We start from the raw sequence: 22,882 nt of genomic DNA, 5'->3' as shown, positions 1-22,882 counted from the left end.
CGTTATACTAAGCACCACAGTCGTAAATTTACTCAATGAAGACGAGTTATTCCACACAGACTAATATTTATTGAGGCCCCTTCTTTATTGCGGCAACGGCCTTGCCGCAGTGGATACACCGGTTCCCGTGCGATCACCGAAGTTAAGCGCTGTCGGGCGTGGCCGGCATTTGGATGAGTGACCATCCAGCCGCCATGTGCTGTTGCCATTTTTCGTGGTGCATTCAGCCTCGTGATGCCAATTGAGGAGCTACTCGACCGAATAGTAGCGGCTCCGGTCAAAGAAAACCATCATAACGACCGGGAGAGCGGCGTGCTGACCACACGCCCCTCCTATCCGCATCCTCACCTGAGGATGACACGGCGGTCGGATGGTCCCGATGGGCCACTTGTGGCCTGAAGACGGAGTGCTTCTTTCTTGCAGAACTAGTTTCGTTTTATATAAGCATTTTCGAGAGTTGACATGCGCTACTATCAATATGAGCGTAAATGATAATGAATAATAGCTACGCGCAGCTGCAGTACATTGTTACTGTTTTCATCTCTGTGATACCTGCTCGCTGTTACGTCTGTGTCGCAAGTCAGTGACATGGCTCTTCGACTGATGGTAGGTAGAGTGCGGCCTTTCTTCGCTTCGACACTAGAATGGGGAGAGTGGGGGACCAATCACCACAGCCGCCTTTTACGCCCAGGAAAGTTCAAATGGTTCAAATGGCTCTGAGCACTATGAGACTTAACATCGGAGGTCATCAGTCCCCTAGACTTAGAACCACTTAAACCTAACTAACCTAAGGACATCACACACATCCATGCCCAAGGCAGGATTCGAACCTGCGACCGTAGCAGTTCAAATGGTTCAAATGGCTCTGAGCACTATGGGACTTAACATCGGAGGTCATCAGTCCCCTAGACTTAGAACCACTTAAACCTAACTAACCTAAGGACATCACATACATCGGTCGCAGGTCGCTGGTTCGAATCCTGCCTTGGGCATGGATGTGTGTGATGTCCTTAGGTTAGTTAGGTTTAAGTAGTTCTAAGTTCTAGGGGACTGATGACCTCAGGTGTTAAGTCCCATAGTCAATGTATTAGGAGTGGTGAGGCGAGGCGAACATTCTTTTTGTAATTTTTTTATATTTTTTTATTTTCATTTCCTTTATACAACACCTAAAACGGCTGTAACTGACACCGCATCGTGAAGTAAGTAAACGAAACAAATACTCTCGGAACTTTCCTGCGCCGAGGTAATGTATATGGGGAAACGAAAAATGTGCGTCGTACATGTTGCTCCGCTACTCGCCTTACGCTTGATTATCCAGGTATGTCTTCACGCATGTCGTAGGTTATTCCAGCGGTATCTGGTCGTGTTGTCGTCAGCTCAGTCAGTGGGAATCTCCTCCTACCTGTTGATCCAGCTGCGTGGAGGGTTGCGTAGGGCACTCCCTAAGTAATTAGAAAAATATTGCCTATACTTCGGGTTCCATACAATCTTACAATGACGTTCTTGTTGGTAGTTCCAAAAGCCCAATACATCTTTAGGACCATCGTGAAATAAATATTTCACCGCGTGCCCACGGACCAACGTGACTGCGCTGGTTCTGGTGCGCGGGAAATACAGTTCATCCGGAAAAAGAAGAAACCTGCGTGCGATATGTTTCGGGTTCACCCGTAGAAACAAAACTTGTAGAACTAAGTGCCATACGTCTTCTTCCGCGCCACATCTGAGACGGTGCTCGCCCGTGTCTGATAGCCCACTAAACCAACAAGGCCACCGCTGTTAGGTACTGTTCAATAATATCTATGCACTGTGGCAGCCGAGCATAACTAGTACATGTAATTTTTGACACCCGTTTTGACTGTAGCATATACAGAAATTCGAAAATGGATTGCGGCCGCAGCGATGTCGGCAATTTTATGTTTTACCGGATTCCTGATATTCATGGTACACTCGTCAAATGGTCGCACGGGAAAATCCCCACTTCATCGCTACCTCGGAGATGCTGTGTCCCGTTGCTCGAGCGCGGACTATACACCACGTTCAAACTCAATTAAATCTTGACAACCTGCATTGTAGCAGCAGTAACCGTTCTAACAACTGCGCCGGACACTTGTCGTATGTGGGCGTTGCTGATCGCAACGCCATATTCTGCCTGTTTACATATCTCCGTATTTGAATACGCATGCGTGTACCAATTTCTTTGGCGCTTCAGTGTATGTCATGGACAGACATTAAAGTTCCTCGTGGCCCATTGGCACGACAATTAACTCCTGACAATCACGAGAGTGGAAGTCGTTGAAAGCTTGAGTTAATGAACAAATCTCACGCGGCAAGAAATCTGAGAAACATTTAACCATAGCTTGCGATTTCTGGACTTACTTGTCATTTTCGAGACTTAGTTTTCCCACTACTTTATTTATTCCTCATTTAGCCTCATCAGATTCGGACATTAATGCCGTCTCTTACATCTGACCAGGAATAACACATAAACATATTTCATAACAATCACAATAATAATAATTTGTACTATTAATAAAAAATAATTATTGGCAATTATAATGACAGTAATACTAATGATGATGATAAAATAATGGAGGCAACGAGAATTATAGTGATTAGTAATTACCTATAAAGCTCAGTAATAATTATTTCCATTATTAATAAAAGTAATAATTGGCAGTAATAATAATTTTTATTCTTGGAAAGTTAGCTGGGAAATTTGGAAACTGGTATATGTAAAAATATAAAAGTCTGAATATGAAGTAGTGTGACAAGAGGATTTGCTGGTGCCATCTCATCCTGATCTCCAAGAAGATAAGGATTAATTAAGGATAATATAATTAATTATGATTCTATTTATACAAATGTGGTTGAGTCCTTAAATGAAAGTAAGGGTGGAACGGAATTTTTTAAGTACCTCCAGTTAGTCCTAAAAGGTTATTTGAGCCCATCTGGTGTTCATATGGTCTAGAGTACTTCTCATCGTAGTAGTTATTGCAGCTTATTCCTATTTTAGTCACGTAAGGAAAGCGTGGAATTTTATTGCCTAAATGCCTCTTAGCGCACTGTAATTAATCTAATCTTGTCTGCGCGATCCTTATGGGAGTGACACATACAGGTATTTAGTACACAATCCGATCAAAAGTATCCGGACACCTATTAGAGGACATTAATGTGAGATGTTTCCACTCTTCGCCATTATGACGGCTTGAACTCCGTCGGGAACACTTTCAGGCGATATCTGTGGAGGAATGGCAGCCCATTCTTCCTTAAGAGCCGAAACCAGAAAGCTAGTGATGTTGGGCGCTGGAATCTGAAGCGAAATAGACGTTGTAACTCATCCCAAAGGCGTTCGATTAGCTTCGGGTTGGGACCCTAGACAGGCCAGTCCATTTTAGGAATGTTATTGCTTGCAGATCATTACCTAACAGATGCAGCATTGTCATGCTAATACAAATAGTCATCGTCTCTGAACTGTCCTAGTGTAAGCAAAACACAATGCTGTAAAACGTGTTTATACAGGGTGAAAAGTATTTAAACCGACAAACTCTGGGAGGTTGTAGGGGACATCAAAACAAATATTTTTCCCTAATGTCATTTTTTCCTATGAGGAGTATTTAAACCGGTAGAGGAAGATTTCTCTGGCGGCAACTTAATTAAACCAACGAACACTTCTCCATTTTTATTACCAAAAGACAACACATTAACACAACCCAATTTCAATTACAGTAGGTTTTCAAAAATGCCTTCATTGACACGTAAACAAAGGTTACACCGTCGGATCATGTTCTGTCTGACACGGGCAAAAACCCCAGGAGTATCCTGAATTGTTCCTGCTGCTGCTACTATCCGGGCAACCAGATCCTCTTCTGATGCAACAGGAGTTGCGTAAACAAGGTTGCACATCTCTCCCCACACAAAAAAGTCCAGAGGGGACATATCTGGGGATCGAGCAGGCCATGGTACAGGACCAATCCACGTTTCTGGGAACCGTCGGTCCAGGAATCGACGCACACGACGACTGAAAAGTGCCGGCGCCCCGTCATGTTAGAACCACATGCGTTGTCTTGTAGGGAGAGGGACGTCTTCCAGCAATTCTGCCAATGCTCTGGCGAGAAAATTGTAATAGTTCCTGCCATTTAATGGCCTAGGTAGCAGATACGGCTCAATTAAACAGTCCCCAACAACACCGACCCACACATTGACGAAAAACCGCACTTGATGAGCGCTAGTAACTGTGGCTTGTGGGTTATCCTCACTCCAAACATGCGAACTGTGCATGTTGAAGACCCCATCACGCCCGAACTTTGCTTCATCGCCAGACAACACAGAGGATGGAATTGTAGTATGCATTTCACACTGTTCCAGGTACCACTGCGAAAACTGTGCTCTGGGTGGATAATCAACTGCTTCCAGGTTGTGGACACGCTGTAAGTGAAATAGATGTAACAATTGCTCTCGAATGACTGTTCTTACATTCGTCTGATTCGTCCCAATGTTACGTGCAATTGCACGAGTGCTGATTGAAGGATCCCGCTCCACATGCTGCAAGACAGCTTCCTCCAATTGCAGCGTTCTTACCGTGCGACGGCGTCCCTGTCCAGGTAATCTGCTAAATGACCCGGTCTCACGCAGACGTTGATACACAGCAGCAAAGGTCGTATGATGCGGGATACGGCGATTAGGATAATGTTGTTGATAAACCCGCTGTGCAGCTCGTCCGTTGTGGTGCGCTATGTAGTACGCACCAACCATATCAGTGTACTCACTCCAGGCGTATCGCTCGATTAGTAAACAGAGACAATGCACTACTACACTGGTGGACAGCAGTTGCCTACAACTGAAGAGCGTAATACGCCCTCTAACAACTGAAGATCGTAATACGGCCTCTAATAACTGAAGAGCGTAATACGGCCACCACCGGTTTAAATAATCCTCATAGGAAAAAATGACATTAGGGAAAAATATTTGTTTTGATGCCCCTACAACCTCCAAGAGTTTGTCGGTTTAAATACTTTTCACCCTGTATATCGTTCCGCATTTACTTGATGGCATGTAACGTTCTTCAGGCATTCGTCAAACCCAAATCGTTCCATCGGATTGCCACAGGGAATGGTGTAATTCATGACTCCAAGTCAGTCGTTTCCAGTGATCCACTGTTAAGTGGCATTGCCGCGCGGGATTAGCCGAGCGGTCTAAGGCGCTGCAGTCATGGACTGTGCGGCTGGTCCCGGCGGAGGTTCGAGTCCTCCGTCGGGCATGGGTGTGTGTGTTTGTCCTTAGGATAATGTACGTTAAGTAGTGTGTAAGCCTACGGACTGATGACCTTAGCAGTTAAGTCCCATAAGATTTCACACATATTTGAACATTTTGTTAAGTGGAATTGCTCTCTACACCAGCTCAAGCATCGCTAAACACTGACTACACAAATGTGCGACTTATGAGAAGCTGCTCGACCATTATATCCCTTTTTTTTTAACTCCCCACGCGCAGTCATTGTGATAGCTCGACTCGTGGTAGCTTTGGAACTCGAGAGTGATTCCTTCCTCTGGATTCGTGCAGTGTTTTAGAGCCACATTCGCAATGCTCGACAGTCCCTTTCCGTCAGTACACGAGGTCTGCCTCGTCTGTGTTTGGTTGTGGTTGTTCCTTCGCGTTTCCACTTCACAATGACATCACTAACAGTCGACTAGGGCAACTTTAGAAGGGTCGAAATTTCTTTGATGGGTTTGTTACTCAGATGAATTTCCATGACTAGTCCATTTTCGAAGTCAGTAGGCTCTTCTGCTGCTATTGCTTCTCTATTAATACTACTGTCCGCCTACTTTTATAGCACGCCCGACATCATGTGGTCGCCGGCCGCTGCGGTCGCATGTTCGAATTCTGCCTCGGGCATGGATGTGTGTGATGCTCTTAGGTTAGTTAGGTTTAAGTAGCTCTAAGTTCTAGGGGACTGATGACCTCAGAAGCTAAGTCCCATCGTGCTCAGAGCCATTTGAACCATTTGAACATCATTTGGTCAACTCCGCGTTACATAAGGACGCTCGGCTACTTCTGAACAGATAGTGTGTATTCCTAGATCCGTCGTGTAAAGTTGTTTCTCGAAACTTTCTACTCAGGTTGCTGCGCCCGGTTAGAAGAGCGCCTCCCGCTTTGGGGAGCTTACAGTGTGTTGTCGTTTGCAGCGAGCAGGAGGCGAAGGAGCTGGTGCTGAACGTGGAGCAGATCGCGGGCCGCGAGGAGCTGGGGTCGGAGGGCCCGCCGGCCAAGGCGCGCTCGCCCGTGCGGCAGGCCAAGTTCCGGCCGCTGGCGGCGCCGGCCGCCGCGCCCACGCCCGACGACGACTACAGCGACTCGTCGAGCGGCGCGCTCGCCGGCTACGCGGCCGACTACGTGGGGCCGCCCCCGCAGTACCCCGCGGCCGGCGGCTACGAGGAGCCCGCCTTCTACTCCGAGCTGTTCTACCCGTACGCCGAGCCGGCGGCGGCGCCCGCCTCCGTCCCAGCGGCCGGCACGCCCCCGCAGCTGGGCCTGGTGCAGCCGCAGCAGCGGCCGTTCAGCTCGTCGTCCAGCAGCTGCAGCAGCTCGGAGAGCGACGTGCAGCCGCCGGCCTTCTGCATGCCGCTGCACGGGCCCACCGCGCCCCAGCAGCCGCAGTTCGGCCTCGCCTGCAGCTTCGGCGACGGCCAGCAGGGCGCCGGCCAGCCCTACCACCACCACCACCACCATCACCACCACCACCACCAGCAGCAGGCGGCGCTGGCACAGCCCGGCTACACCAGCGTCATCGTCGACACGCAGCAGTACCAGCTGGCCAACGAGTACGTCCGCTGACTGGCGCGCGACGCGGAAGCCGCCGCCGGCGGTCGCACTGACGCTGCCCGTGAATGGCAGTGAAGACCCTGCCGCTCCGCGAGAGGCCGGCCCGTCGCCGGCGTCGGCGCGCCTCGACTCCGCGGCTGACGGTGGCGCCTCTCACGTGCCGCACCTCTTCCGAGACGCACCTCCGGCCCCGGACGGGACGACTTGCGGCCAGATCTCGCTAGTGCGCCAGACGGAAAGCAGAACCGCTCCGCGCCGAGATAGGAGCCACACCATTCGACACTTCAGGTTTCCGACGAGTGAGACTGCGATTCTCCATCCTCACTGTACCCTACTGCTCTCTGAAGACGTGTTTCCTCACAACTGACAACTGTGACCGTCACAGAAGCACCTTCGTCTGCTAAATGGGGTATCTTATTTTTGTCGTCAGGTGTCGACGTGCGGAAATCGTCGGAGTGTGGCGTCGGAGGTTCTCCGTTACGTCTCGAATGTACGTCGATAAGAAGCTTCGGCTTCCGTGAGTTTTGATTTGTGCGAGAACGAATAGTAACAGTCTAAAGCGCAATTTCTTTTACTTCTGTTTTCGGGTGACCAGTTTCAGTTATCATAACCGTCATCTGTGTTTGTATTTTCGTAATTGTGGACAGAAGATGGTTATGGTAACTGAAGCTGTTTACCACCTATAAAAGTAAAAGAAATTATCATTTAGACTGTCACTATTTTTGTATGTGAGTAACATTTTGGAAAGTGCAGGACTGTACTGATGAGATCTCGTGACCCTGGCTGGTATGCCACGGCCGGATTGCACCCCCCCCTCCCCCCTCCTATACAAACCCCTGCTCCCCACACTCTCACACTTCTTGTCTCCTTTATGATTCTCCTGAAAAATTACTCTTTTTTGCAATGCAGTGTTGCCAGCTCAGAGGAACCTCATCCTGCCTACAACCCCCCCCCCTCCAACCACCTACACCTCCACCACCGCCATAGTTCACTGCATCACTTATCATCCATAAACACAGCAACAGGCAACCCTCATAATTAATTAATTGGCTGCAAAAGTACATATCATTGACTCTTATTTGTTCAGAAAATGATACCAATCTAACGCCTAATCCTGCCAAACTTGTTTGCTCCTTATTTTTATGACAATCTTTTGTCACCCCACTCTGCCCGAATCCTCAGCACTGGCCGAGCTTTTTTCTCCCCGGTACGGCCCTGGAAGAATGTATCGCTAGATACTTCCGGCCTAGGTACGGGTAGCTTTCCGTAATACTGGCCGGATCCTGCAGAACTACTAGATATGTCGTGTGAAGCCATTGTAGCAGACATCTTGCCACCTGTCGAAATATCGGTGCTAATATTCGCTTCACTAAATGAAACTTTGAAGTAATATTCTTATGCACTGTGGTAGTGTACCTCAGAATGTGAAAAGGTGGCTTATAAGAAACTGACTGTTAATACAGGTATCAGTGGAATAACTTTCAATTCTTTTGTACTTTACAAAAGAAATTTAAAAAAAACCTTATTGGTCTGAGCTAAGAAATGGAACTATTTCAGTGTGTCGAAACCACAATCTCTCTACAAACTGTCAACTTGTGGTTGTGATATTAGCGGAGGTCCTCGACTGAGGTGGGATATTTTATAGTGAAAATTGTGCAAAAACTGTCAAAGCAGTCAAAACTTTTAATAGTGCTGCCTAATACTGGCTAACCGATGTGTGCGTAGTGTATATTGTCGTTTGCCGTTGGAAAATTGTGTGATGAACTACAGATAAAACTTTGGTAACATGCCTGTGATCAATAGCTCTGCAGGTTTCTTCTTAAAGAGGCAGAAAGGTTGTTAAATGAAGACATGAGCAACTCTTTTCAGTTACAATGACTGTTACTTATAAAATAACAAAGTGTGAACCTTAAAATCCAATGCTGTGTTCCACTGTAATCAGCATTTTTAAAATGGTTACAACTGAGTGGCCCAAAAGATGAAATTTTCTTCAAATGTATTTTTGTAATGATAAGAAAGTGTGTGTGCCAATTAAAATAATTAGTTGACTGTATCTTGGAAATCTGTTGTAGTGAGTTATTGTGAAGATAAACTATATTGTATGTCTCAGTGATAAGTTGTTTACTTTTCCCAGAAACTGTGGAATTACAGTGAAGTATTCAGACACAGATCTCAGATTTAATGAAATTATTATATTGTTAGAAAATTACTTAAAAGCCTATCTATCAGGATCACATCTTCACACCTTTCTGGAAGTTGTTTTAGCCTCTATATTTGAAGTATATGAAGTAGCCATCATTAAAATGTGAAGGAATTATAGTGCAAGCATCACTGTGGAAACTTGACACTGATTAATGGGCTTTCAGAGCTGAAAGTTATCTTATAGCTACGGCTAAAAGGAGGATGTGAAAATAGGGGGAAAGTGGTACAGATGTAAAAAAGAAAGAATAGAAACCTCTTTATCAAAAGAGGTACCTTGAATGGAACCCAGATCAATAGAGTTCCAGAGACAAGATCTTAATTTGCAGTTTTTAGCTTATTCTTATGTTGTGATGTACTAACATCCTGTGAATGTGTACTTTTTCTTTTGAATTTCACATGTTACATACTTAATTACTCTCTTATCTTAATTTCAGCCTCCTGACATAATATCTGGCAACTTACACTTGAGTGTATAATTTCTTTCATCACTTTTCTGTGTTGTTGGCCTGATTCACATGAAAGAAACATTTGCTTCTGAAAGTTCAGCATTCAGTGTTTTAGCCCTATAATTTTAAAGAACACATACAACGCCTCTACCACAGTGTAGTACTAATATTTCAAGTTCCTCTGTTATTTTCAAATTATATTTGTGTTTTCTACAGTAACTAAAAGTTGTTGATGGAATAAAACTAATGAAATGAGTCTGAAGCAATCATATGGTGGATATGTTGAGCAGAGAGTAAGAGCATCGAAAAGAAACTGAAATTTATATATCAGCCATTGAACTTGTGCGCTTCTACGTATCATGCTCCTGTGCCTATCTCCTGTTCAGCATCTCCATTATAAAGTGAATTATTGTTATTTCATATTCTGTTATGTATATTTTATATTCCACTGGCACTGATGTTAAAGATGCCAATTTGAGCCTAAATAAAAAAAAGAATGATACATTGAAGTGAACATAATGTCTATAGGATCATGAAACTCTTGTGTGTGGTTTTCTCATTATTATTTCAAACATAATTACTGCTCATGGCATGCTACTTTCATGCACGTCTCAACAGAAGAGAAATACTGAAATCATATACAGATCTTCCAGCCACTTAGAGAGGTGTGTAAGCACTGATCACAGTTGTCAACATTCATTTTGTGTAGGTATTATGTTAAACAGAAATCACATGTCATTGGCCTCCATGTGAAACTAAGTATGATTAACGTCAAAGTGTAATTGTTTTTCATTTTAGTGAAATATAGGTCAACTTCACACTCAATTAGTCAATTGACATACACAGTATGCTAGGAAAATCTGAAACAATTTGTTGTTGTTTCTAACAAATGCTTGTTAACATAAAAACAGGTTTCCCATTTTATAGTTGAGATGCAACAAAATGCAAAAGTTTCAGTTAGTTCTTGCAACAACAACAAAAAATTATCAGATACGGCATTTGTGTCAAAGGAAGTTTAAATATTTTTTCATATTGTATCAAATAACACTGAATAGTTTTATATCATAAGGAAAGTAATTAAGGTATGAGTAATGGCTGTACTAGTCCCAAAGAATACCTGTATTCATCATTGTTCAAAACTGTACAGATTGTAGAGTGCATCCATGTAAATAAACAGCTATGTAATAAAAAGATAAATAGATGAGAATGTTATACAAAATCATCATAACCGGTTTAAAATACAGTGTAAATTCATTTTGGAGTGCATACAATACTACATGTACATATTTATGTTTTTCATAAAATTATGCTCGTCAAGACCAAAGAATGTTAGACTTTATGTGGTTAGTTACTGATAAAACTGATGATACCCATAGCAGGAAGTTTCAGTTAAAAATATATAACATGAAACTATAATAAAAGTGGAAAATACTTGTATACCATAGTACTAAAATTGGTTAACAGCTTCTGTGGAAGGTAATAATGGAAATATATTTCAGAACTCCTATGTTCTGTAGAATTGTGATAAATACTGTAACGTCTTCCAGATTAAAAGAAAGCAAATGATTTTGTAGGCAAAATTAAATGTATATTATGAAGAAAAAAATTTTTGTACAATATTGCCATCAGTTTTTGCTGCAAGAGACATGCTCTTGCCAGAAAGTATATATAGAAGACTTTATATTAGAGTAACACAAATTAAATTTTTTTTTTATGTGAATGCACTTTAAATTCATGGACCAAACTTCTGTTGATCACATTGAAATATGCTTCAAAACTGTATTTTCAACATGACCAAATTCTTTCTGAACGAAGATGTAATTTAAACTGTTTTAATTGATGTGATACAGCTCACAAAAATTAAAGTGTTACCCTAAAATACAGTAACCCATGAAGTTGCTTTGAAATTTATTTTCTGCAAATCACCTCTGCTGTGCCAGCTTGATAATAAGAAACATAATGCCTGTTCCCATGAATCTTCTATAGTTCAACTTGGATCAAGAAATTTGTTTAGTAAGTGAGGAATTATTTATAATGGTTAATTACAATTCATTCATCATTTCTGTATCTACCACTATAATTTTAAGCTGATATGGTGATCTGAAATATATGATCAGTGCCTCCATTTACGCAAATATCATGATATCATTTGTATTTAAATGTCGAGCTTATTTTAAAATGTTGGTTCACAGAAGTTTATCACTACAGAAGGCAATACCTAACATATTTCTCAAACTGAATAAAGGACAGTTCCTGTGATCAGATTTTCTTATAATCAAACAACTTGATATTAAAGTTGACTGGGACCTGTTGTTATTGTAAGCAATTATTTTGTAAATAAACTATTCTGATTAGTTGGGCAAATATTTATTGTTTCAAAGAAACATTCCATTTGATATCTTTATGTATTTTTTCAGCAAAATCCTTCCTGTACTATAATTAGATATAAACATTTATACAAAGTGAATGAAAACTTAATGGTGGCAACTCAGAATGGGAGTCATATAACACATCCTTTTGTGAAACGAATTTTCTCAGCAGCACTGATAATTAACAGTCATAGTTTACCTGAAGGCTGTTAGAAACTGCAAATTTATGAACATCCTGAAATTTAATAGTGTGACTGTGGACACGCCTAAGCTATTTCTGCACTATATAGCAATCAATGTGGTACACTGATGAAGAGATTCTGAAATTGTCGTTGGTAGCCACATGGTTCACAACTCAGCCAGTTTTCTACAGTTTCCTTAATGGTCTTGTAATTGGCGGAATGTTATAATCATATTTACACATGAAGATGGTCCTCACAGAGAGTAAGGGTTAGTAATGGCAAAGTTTTCAGTTCAAAATAGTGAGTGCCTCATAGCATAGAGCTACTGCAGTGGATTTCTGAAATTCAACAATTATTTGTGGAAAAGTGTTTTCTGCTTACCATGAACAGAAGCCATGACTTCTCAAAATAAAATACAATGCTTTTGTGGAGAATAGATAGATATTATAATCATGTTTAATGTTTGGATTGACAAAGATTTTCAAACTGGGGGAGATGGCACAGTGCTTAGCAGACTAGACTTGCATTCAGATGTATGGCCATTCAAACCTCCATCTGGCCATCCAGATATATGTTCTTGTGGTTTTCCTAAATCACTTAATGATAATAGTGAGTGATGCCTTTGAAGAAGAGTTGACCTAGTTCCCTCCTTTTCCTTCACTCAATCCTAGCTTGGATTCTGTCGCTAATACCCCAATCTTCCTTCCCTTCCTTCACAGAGCTTCAAAACAGTGCCTTCAGAAAATAAATGAGAGCTTATTAGCTGAAGGGGCATTTCTCACATCGAGCATATGGAATGAACCTTATCTCATTCATTTATAAATCTAAAAATTCTGTAGCTCTCCCCCTTTAATGATCTACAGCATGTCACCATCACCACACAAATAAGCATCAAATTACATGCATTTCAATGGAAGTTTCTGGCACTGTTTCCGCAAGATTGGAGAAAATATGTAATTTTTAAACAAAATATTACTGTCAGAGCAATTTCAGAGGTTGTACAAATATGACTGTTTAGATGGAAAGAAAATCACCTGAGTATTTTTAGAGGGGCATAAAGTTCTTCATGAAGAACATCAGAGTTAGGAATTATAGTTAGAAACTAGAAAATATTTCGAAGTGGTTGACTGTGTATTTACTAATCGAGCAAGTCATTTAGTCACAAACTATGTCTTCCATTTCACTGCCTCAGGAAATACCATGCAGTATACCTGCCAATAGTGACATTCTATTGTGTCTGTCTGCAGTATGCACTTCTGGTTGTGCATAGAAGTACTAGTGTTGATTTTCAAATTAGTTTCGGTGTAATGAGAATATTTAGCAATTGTAGTGTTCATTATGAATGGCATAATGCAAACACAACATGTCAAGTAGCAGCAGCAGTTATTTTCCAAGCATATAATTTTTCATAGGAAGAATGAGAAGCACAATTTCTAGGCTTTTAATGAAAACCATATAAACACTCAAATTCACGTGCAGGTACTCACTAGTGAAATGATTATCTGACAGCTGCCCATTGCACTCACACATCTTTCTGTACGAGTGATTTGCTATTGGGGAAACTTCTTTGTCCAGACCAAATAACTCTGGCACAAATTAGGCTCGTCCACCATATAACTATGTGCCTTGTCTACAAACAATGATATTTGACAATTTTCTCAGCCATCTTTCTTTTCCTCTCAGCCATGCTGCACATACAATACAAAATGTGTTTTGGCTTCTATGCATACTCATGTGGCACACTTATAGTCAGGTTATTCTTAAACTAGAAAAATATGCCACAACTATCACCACTTTAACAGAAAGGAACATCAACACCAACATGGATAATGTGTGTTATGTGGAGTTTGATTGCAGTTATTATGTGTACAGCAAAGTGAGGGACAGCTCTCAATACAGTAGACAGCTAGTAAGTAGTCTTTTGCATAGCTAAACAAATAGGAATCACACAGATTATTATTCTCATCTTCTGCCTCCTTGCAGTTAATATTCTTTTGCTTGGCTGAACAAATATAAATCACACAAGACTGTCATTCTGACTTTGTACCTCCTTGCAATTAATGCATATAAAACTGAACATTCGAGATAATATTCATCATTAAGTCATGGAATATCATTCACAACAGATGTTCTGGAGAAGGTTTAAGAAGTTGAGAAATTGTCTTCCAGAAACAGAGGAAAGAATTTACCAATTGCCCACAAGAGGTAATTGAGTGAAAATATTATAACTAAATGGAAGCAGATCTTATATTGTCCTTCACAACAACAAAAGTAAACATAGAAGTCAATAGTAATAAATGGAAGGATGAAAGAGTACCAAACAGTAACAGCAACAGAAGAAATGGTAAATAATCTTCTTAAAAGTATTATTGAGTGGTTTTCCATTAATCATCTCACTCTCAACTTCAAAATGACACAACATATTCAGTTCTGCAGACATACAGGTGCTACACTAATGATAAGTGTTAACACATGGTGAGGAAATAATAACTATGGTGGTAACATAAAAAATTTTGGGTGTGCATACTGATGAGAATTTAAACTGGGAAAAAAACATATTTTTGAACTCCTCAGACAGCTTAGTTCAACCAAATTTGCTCTTTGAACCATTGCAAATCTTTCAGAGAGACAAATCAGCAAGATGACATATTTTGGGTATTTTCATTCAATAATGTCACATGGAATATTGTCTTGTGGTAACACTACTTTAAGAAAGAAAGTGCTCATTGCTCAAAAACATACTGTAGGAATAATATGTGGTACTTACTTGTGATCATCTTCTAGACATCTGTTTAAAGAGTTAGCCGTTTTGACTAACTGCTTCAGAATACATTCTTGAAGTTTGTTGTGAATAATCCACTGCAGTCCAGAAGGAACAATAATGTACATAATTACAATACCACAGGAAAAATGACATTCAATACTCCTCATTGAGGTTGGCTTAAGCACAAAAAGTGTTGCACAATGCTGCCACCAAAATTTTTGATCACTTACTCAGTGAAATAAAATATCTGACAGACAGCAAGGCTGAATTTGAAAACAAACTGAAAAACTTTCTCCTTTGCAACTCCTCCTATTTCAAAGATCAATTTCTAATTTTGCAGTGTGTAAAAGATGATGGACAGGAATTATTCACTCACTTCAGTACTTAAAAAAGTAGATGATCAACATGTAACCATGTTTGCATATGAATGTGTAAAGTGAATGTCACAGGACTCATTATATATTGTTATGATTAATCATGCAAATTATCCACAGAACATGAAATGAACTAACTAGAGTTCAACGTCTCATCCTAGGAATCATCCTGCCATTCATCTGAATTAGTCATATACCTTAACCACTGCCCAACCACATTGAGATCCTAACAGGCAATAGGAAAGTAATAGAATTTGTATATGATTCTCTTCCTAAACAGAATTTAGGTACCAGTGACAGAGGAAGTTGGGCAGCATAACCAGAAAGACAAAATCAACAGTGGGCTGCAGAATTTCTTTTAATGCACAATGGATAATTTAAAGATTAATATGATTTTACTAGACAGAAATAAAAAGTGCTCATCCAGTCAACCAAGTGTGATATTTCAAGGGATATCACAGAGTGTTGTTTAGAAAAAGAAATCTAAATAGTTAAGAAAATTCCTGAACTTTCAACAGTGTTACTACTGTACACTTATCAGTAATGCTTCCAGCTCCCTATGCTGAAATAATATTATACTTTTCTAATTTGATCAAAAGTACTTTACTTGGCAGATAAATAATTTTTTTTCAACAAACTGAAATCTATTGGATGAGCTTCATTTAAAATTCAAATATTTAGCCCAGGCAAAAACTCTTTCTTTCAAGTAAAATGAGGCCAATGGTTACAAACAAAACACACAGCCTTACACATCCTACATATATCTCTACACACATATTTATAACTGTTTCAAGAGACAGTTGTGCACTGAACAGCCAGCTACTGATTAATATTTCCCATCAAGCTGACAACTGGAGTAACTAGATCTCAGAAACAGATTGAACAATGAAGTGGTTAAATGCAATTAAACACACATATTATATATAGGTGTAACTGTGTTATTTACACAAATATATGGATTAATAATGCAACAATGATCAGTTGGAGTGTTGAGGTTTATGTAGGTCCATGTTCTGGCATCAATGACGCAACTGCTGATGTACTCACAGATTGCTTACCAGTTCAGTGCTGCAGGTGGATAATTAGACTCAGGGATGCTCGATGTAAATGATATGGTGATGGAAGTGTTGTAACTGGATTTTTTAGATTTGGTTGCAATGTGGGTGAAGTCTGGGCATGGGATTTATTGTGGAAGAATGGACTTTTGTATTTGTGGGTGGCATGGAGAAAGAGAAATTCTATCTTTGTAACAAAAAATAGCTAAGCTTAACTAAGGTGTTGAAGTGGCTGAAGATGGGTGGTGGTTAGTTCTGTTAGTATCTTTGATGTTCATGTGGGAAATGGATGTGGGTGCTGAGGTGATTGGTGCGTCGTATGGAGACATTCTAAATGACTAGTACTTTGTGGTGTCTTAAGTAGTGAGGGAAGAGCATAGGGAGTTCTGATACAGAGAAATATTGGGATGGAGGATCTAACTTTCTTTTAATTTAAAGCATAAGAGGGTGCAAAAATATCCCATCAGAAAAAACTCCTGGAAACAGGTTATGATCCCAATCTGGCACAAATTTGCAATTGTCATGACTTATTCCAACCTAAGTTTCCTTGCATTTTCGTTTCTCTTGTTCCTTGTGTTACATGTAATATAGCCATTCTCTGGTGGCATTTAATTTGTCAACATATATTATTTCCTTACTTGCAGTTTCATTATCTTAAGTTTTTATTAATGGTTTACTTGAATGTGATCACACACATATTCTACAAATTACTTTGAACTATATAAAGGAGGCTTCTGTTTGTATTGCAACATTATATTAAATCATAAACAGCTTCATATTTCAACAGAAAATATTTTTCTGCAGTAAACAATCAGCTATACTACTGAACCAACTGTTTTTCATACGCTTAGGGTCTCTAGGTCCATCTGGTTGCATTTGTCCATAGCTCCCTACACCTCTTGTGTTGGAGAGCATTATGAGGATATTTCATTACTGGCCATAGGTATCATTATATTGAAATTTTATTTAAATTCTGGCATTCTGCAGTGGCTAAGAATTTATAATATGATGAGATCGTGATCTTACTACTTATATTTTTCTGTAGAGTTTAATACTACCAAGTCTGTTTTGATTATTGAATCATGACATGAAAATTAGTTATTCTACAAGAGCAGAAATTTGTCTACAAGATTAAAGAAGATGACTGGTGAAATTCTGAAGACAAGGTACAAAAATTTTCAAAATAACTCTGACTACAACATTCAGGTGAAAAATATTTCAACACCTATACCACCTCTACAGTCTGAATAATTTGTCCTCTCCACATCTGGTGTAGCACTGTGCATGTATGGCAGACCTGTTGATGGTGGTTGGCGATCCTATTGGCCTTCTTGGCTTGTTGTGGGCATGCCGTTTAAATGTCACAGCATCCTATGGTTACCTTGTGGCCCAACTTACATCTGCTGTGGGCTGTTGATGCAGTAACTGACAGGTTTCTACATACCTTCTTCCTAACAGGGGGTATGACATGGCATCTTTACTCATGATGCTGTAACTAAAGAGACGTCCATGGCAGCTATGAGAAGTTCCTGACCTACCTGGATTGGCAAATATAGATAAATGTGAGTGGAATGAGGGTACCCCTGCTGCCTGCTGACCTCGGTGTGACTGCTGGACATGACCAGCAACAGGAGGGCAGGAGAAATCTGGTTGTCTGGATCTACAATGCAGGGCATTGGTATGGGCAGCAATGATGGTGGACTGGACAGGAGAGACTCTGGTAGTGGAGACCTGACTTCCATCCCTGCTGACAGTGGTACCTGCTCAGGAGAGTGCAAGGTGCCAGCATGGGTCACAGGAAGCAAACCCACCATTGCTGATGGTGAAGCTCTGAGCAGAGGCACTCGGCCCACGCCCTGGGGATGGGGAACTGCACCCATCTTGGGACACAATCAATTCTGATGGTGTGCCATAATTCGATCTTCAGTGTGAACCATGAAGATGCGGCACTGTGCTGTCTGTGGATGATGGCCAGAATCCAATGAGAATGCCATCCAAATACTATGGCCCAGACTGATGTGCCAGCCATGGACATTGATAAAACCAGTGATCCTGGGGGACAGCTGCCCAGACACAAGAGGCTGAGCAGCATCCATGGCTGACAGTTGTGCAGGAGCTTGTCAGTCTCTTGGCGTCATTCTGTAAGAAGTTTATAAATATGTGAGAGCCTCCTTGCCTGACAAATCTTCTACATACTTGTGCATCTATATGTTAAATGTCCAAACAAGGTGTTCTGCCTCACTGTTCAACTATGGATGGATAGCAGGCACCTCGATGTGGTGAATGCTATTGTGTTTATATAAAAAGCCCTTGAAAGACTGCACCATGAACTGAAGACCATTGTTTGAAACCAGGATGTAAGGTAAGCTTTCTATGGAGAATATCTTCAGCAGAGACTTGACAGGCATGTCTGCTATTACAGATGGACAATGAACAACATACCGAAAATGAGAATAAGCATCAGCTGCCAGCAAGGATCAAGAACCAGCAAAATCAGTGTAGACTCTTTTCCAAGGAGCTGGCCATGGTGTAGAAACAGTGCATGGCACTGTCTGCTGACATAAACAATTTTGGCAAACCATGACAAGGTGTTTCATCTCCTGATCGATGCTCAGCCAAAAGACATGGCTGTACGCCAACAGTTTTGTGTGAGAGATACCCCAGTGATACTGACGTAATAAGTGGAGGACCTCCCACTGCAAAGCCATTCGAACCATATCATGGGGTGTAAACACTTCTATCAACAGGAGAATAATGCCATCAAAGAGGGAAAGTTGATGCTCAACAATCTTTTTCGACGATCGTGTGAAACCCAGCTCGCACTCTTCATCCACGAGACTCAGAGGGCCATAGACACTGGTCCCCAGGTAGATGCCGTGTTTCTTGACTTCCGCAAGGTGTTCGATACAGTTCCCCACAGTCGTTTAATGAACAAAGTAAGAGCATATGGACTATCAGACCAATTGTGTGTTTGGATTGAAGAGTTAAAACACAACAGAATGCAGCATGTCATTGTCAATGGAGAGAAGTCTTCCGCAGTAAGAGTGATTTCAGGTGTGCCGCAGGGGAGTGTCATAGGACCATTGCTATTCACAATATACATAAATGACCTTGTGGATAACATCAGAAGTTCACTGAGGCTTTTTGTGGATGATGCTATGGTATATCAAGAGGTTGTAACAATGGAAAATTGTATGGAAATGCAGGAGGATCTGCAACGAATTGACGCATGGTACAGGAAATGGCAATTGAATCTCAATGCAGACAAGTGTAATGTGCTGTGAATACATAGAAAGAAAGATCCTTTATCATTTAGCTACAATATAGCAGGTCAGCAACTGGAAGCAGTTAATTCTGTGAATTATCTGGGAGTAGGTATTAGGAGTGATTTAAAATGGAATGATCATATAAAGTTGATTGTCGGTAAAGTGGATGCCAGGCTGAGATTCATTGGAAGAATCCTAAGGAAATGCAAGCCGAAAACAAAGGGAGTAGGTTACAGTACACTTGTTCACCCACTGCTTGAATATTGCTCACTAGTATGGGATCTGTACCAGATAGGGTTGATAGAAGAGGTAGAAAAGATCCAACGGAGAGCAGCGTGCTTCATTACAGGATCATTTAGTAATCACAAAAGCATTACAGAGATGATAGATAAACTCCAGTGGAAGACACTGCAGGAGAGACACTCAGTAGCTTGGTATGGGCTTTTGTTGGAGTTTCGAGAACATACTTTCACTGAGGAGTCAAGCAGTATATTGCTCCCTTCTATGTATACCTCATGAAGAGATCATGAGGATAAAATCAGAGAGATTAGAGGCCACACAGAGGCATACTGACAATCTTTCTTTCCACGAACAATACGAGACTGGAATAGAAGGGAGAACCGATAGAGGTACTCAGAGTACCCTCCGCCACACACCATTAGGTGGCTTGCGGAGTATGGATGTAGGTTGATGTAGATGTAGAGCACATGAAAATCCCAAAGAGGGTCTGATATTTGGCCCAGTGGATGTTTGCGCCATCCATGTTGTGTTGTGCGTATGAACTGCCAGAGTGCCGGACCCATCACCACAGCAGAGGTTGTATGGCAACTGGTAATGGGAAGCCACGAATTGTATGCCTTGCCTCCGCATCCAGTTGAAAATAAAGTAGTTCCTCCTGATCGAGTGTAGAGTCAGGGCCCACGGCTAGTGAGGACAGAGCATCCAAATTCACATGTTGCAATGTGGGACAAAAATAGATCTCATAATTGTACTGGGATAAGAACAGCACCAAACACTGAAGACAATATGTGGCTTTGGCCAGTAAAGATGCCGACAGGCTAAAGAAAGAAACCAAGGGTTTATGTTTGGCAATTAAATGAATTTTACACCATACGAGAATACAAACATTTTTTAAAGGCATAGACAGCAGCAAGAGCTTCTTCTTCCACATGAGAGTAATACTCATGAGCTGAGTTTAGAGTTTTTGATGCAAAGGCAATGTGCTGTTCAGAGCCATCTGAATGGCAATGGGCCAGGACCAGCCCCACCTCATTCTGGGACATGACTGTGACCAGGGGCAGATAGTTGCCAGTTTGAAACATTGCAAGACACAGTGTGGGGGGGGGGGCAGAGACTGGCCTGAAACTGCTCACAGGCTGCAGACCAAACAAAAGGAGCACTTTTCTGAAGCAACAGATTCAATGGGCAGGCAATAGTACCCACTCTGGGAATAAACTTGTGATAGTACTCCACTTTTCCAAGCAACATTCATTTGCGAAAATAGGTCTCATCACTCCCAATGAAGTTAAATGATCCAGCTCTATCTTAACCTGGTTGCATTAGGCAAAGCTATAATGGTGGCAACATGTTGTCCCATCACATGTGTACCCTGCTAGGAAATTTCATTACCCAAATAAACAATGGAAGGCTGGAAAAAGTGAGACTTAGCATGATTAAATTTAAGACCCATGGTCTGTAGAATAGTAAACAAACAAAGGAGGTTACATAGGTGATCCTCCATGGTATCATCTGTCACACTATTATCAAGATAGTTAATGGAGTGAGGGACAACTGTCATAAGCTGTTTTAATAAGTGCTGAAAGATATCAGGTGCACTAGTGACCCCAAACATTAGCCATTAATACTGATAGAGGTGGAAAGGCATATTAACCACAAGCATTGTTCTGATGCCTCACCGTAAGGAATCTGAGGGTGTACTTTGGCCAAGTTGATTTTTGAGAGGAATTGACCCACAGCAAACTTTGTGAGCAACTCCTCCGAGCAAGAACGTATGAGGGGGTATCTATGAAAAGAAAAGGGCCTTACAGACCTCTGTATTGACCATCGAAAGCGCCACAAAATGTTGACGTGAAGCCACTGCTAGTAAGCATCCTAGTCTTATGCATAGAGGCACCTGTTTGTGGTGAAAATTTTTGCCGATTTCGTCATTTTTAAAAAGTTATTTCGGTACATTTTTTGCTAGTTTTTTTTCCATTTTGTCAATAATTTCGCTAAATTTTATTTCCACTTTTCAGCAGTAAAAGGTAAAGGAAATACACTCCTGGAAATGGAAAAAAGAACACATTGACACCGGTGTGTCAGACCCACCATACTTGCTCCGGACACTGCGAGAGGGCTGTACAAGCAATGATCACACGCACGGCACAGCGGACACACCAGGAACCACGGTGTTGGCCGTCGAATGGCGCTAGCTGCGCAGCATTTGTGCACCGCCGCCGTCAGTGTCAGCCAGTTTGCCGTGGCATACGGAGCTCCATCGCAGTCTTTAACACTGGTAGCATGCCGCGACAGCATGGACGTGAACCGTATGTGCAGCTGACGGACTTTGAGCGAGGGCGTATAGTGGGCATGCGGGAGGCCGGGTGGACGTACCGCCGAATTGCTCAACACATGGGGCGTGAGGTCTCCACAGTACATCGATGTTGTCGCCAGTGGTCGGCGGAAGGTGCACGTGCCCGTCGACCTGGGACCGCAGCGACGCATGGATGCACGCCAAGACCGTAGGATCCTAGGCAGTGCCGTAGGGGACCACACCGCCACTTCCCAGCAAATTAGGGACACTGTTGCTCCTGGGGTATCGGCGAGGACCATTCACAACCGTCTCCATGAAGCTGGGCTATGGTCCCGCACACCGTTAGGCCGTCTTCTGCTCACGCCCCAACATCGTGCAGCCCGCCTCCAGTGGTGTCGCAACAGGCGTGAATGGAGGGATGAATGGAGACGTGTCGTCTTCAGCGATGAGAGTCGCTTCTGCCTTGGTACCAATGATGGTCGTATGCGTGTTTGGCGCCGTGCAGGTGAGCGCCACAATCAGGACTGCATACGACCGAGGCACACAGGGCCAACACCTGGCATCATGGTGTGGGGAGCGATCTCCTACACTGGCTGTACACCACTGGTGATCGTCGAGGGGACACTGAATAGTGCACGGTACATCCAAACCGTCATCGAACCCATCGTTCTACCATTCCTAGACCGGCAACGGAACTTGCTGTTCCAACAGGACAATGCACGTCCGCATGTATCCCGTGCCACCCAACGTGCTCTAGAAGGTGTAAGTCAACTACCCTGGCCAGCAAGATCTCCGGATCTGTCCCCCATTGAGCATGTTTGGGACTGGATGAAGCGTCGTCTCACGCGGTCTGCACGTCCAGCACGAACGCT

At 42.1% G+C, this 22,882-nt stretch overlaps 1 protein-coding gene and 1 pseudogene across 1 annotated transcript in view; both read left to right on the top strand.

Moving 5' to 3' along the window:
• Window positions 1–6,831, top strand: part of LOC126184234 (single-minded homolog 1-like) — a 146,268-nt gene extending 139,437 nt beyond the window's left edge. The window contains exon 9 of the mRNA XM_049926604.1: window positions 6,183–6,831. Within this exon, the coding sequence (XP_049782561.1) occupies window positions 6,183–6,831 (649 nt within the window). The remainder of the gene's footprint in view (window positions 1–6,182) is intronic.
• On the top strand, window positions 92–208 carry LOC126186129 (5S ribosomal RNA; annotated as a pseudogene).
• Window positions 6,832–22,882: the final 16,051 nt, after the last annotated feature.

The sequence above is a fragment of the Schistocerca cancellata genome, chromosome 4 (genome assembly GCF_023864275.1).
Source record: "Schistocerca cancellata isolate TAMUIC-IGC-003103 chromosome 4, iqSchCanc2.1, whole genome shotgun sequence".
In the NCBI taxonomy this organism is placed as follows: Eukaryota; Metazoa; Arthropoda; class Insecta; order Orthoptera; family Acrididae; genus Schistocerca; species Schistocerca cancellata.
Note: the sequence above shows the minus strand (reverse complement) of the source record. Positions and strands in the feature narration are given on the sequence as shown.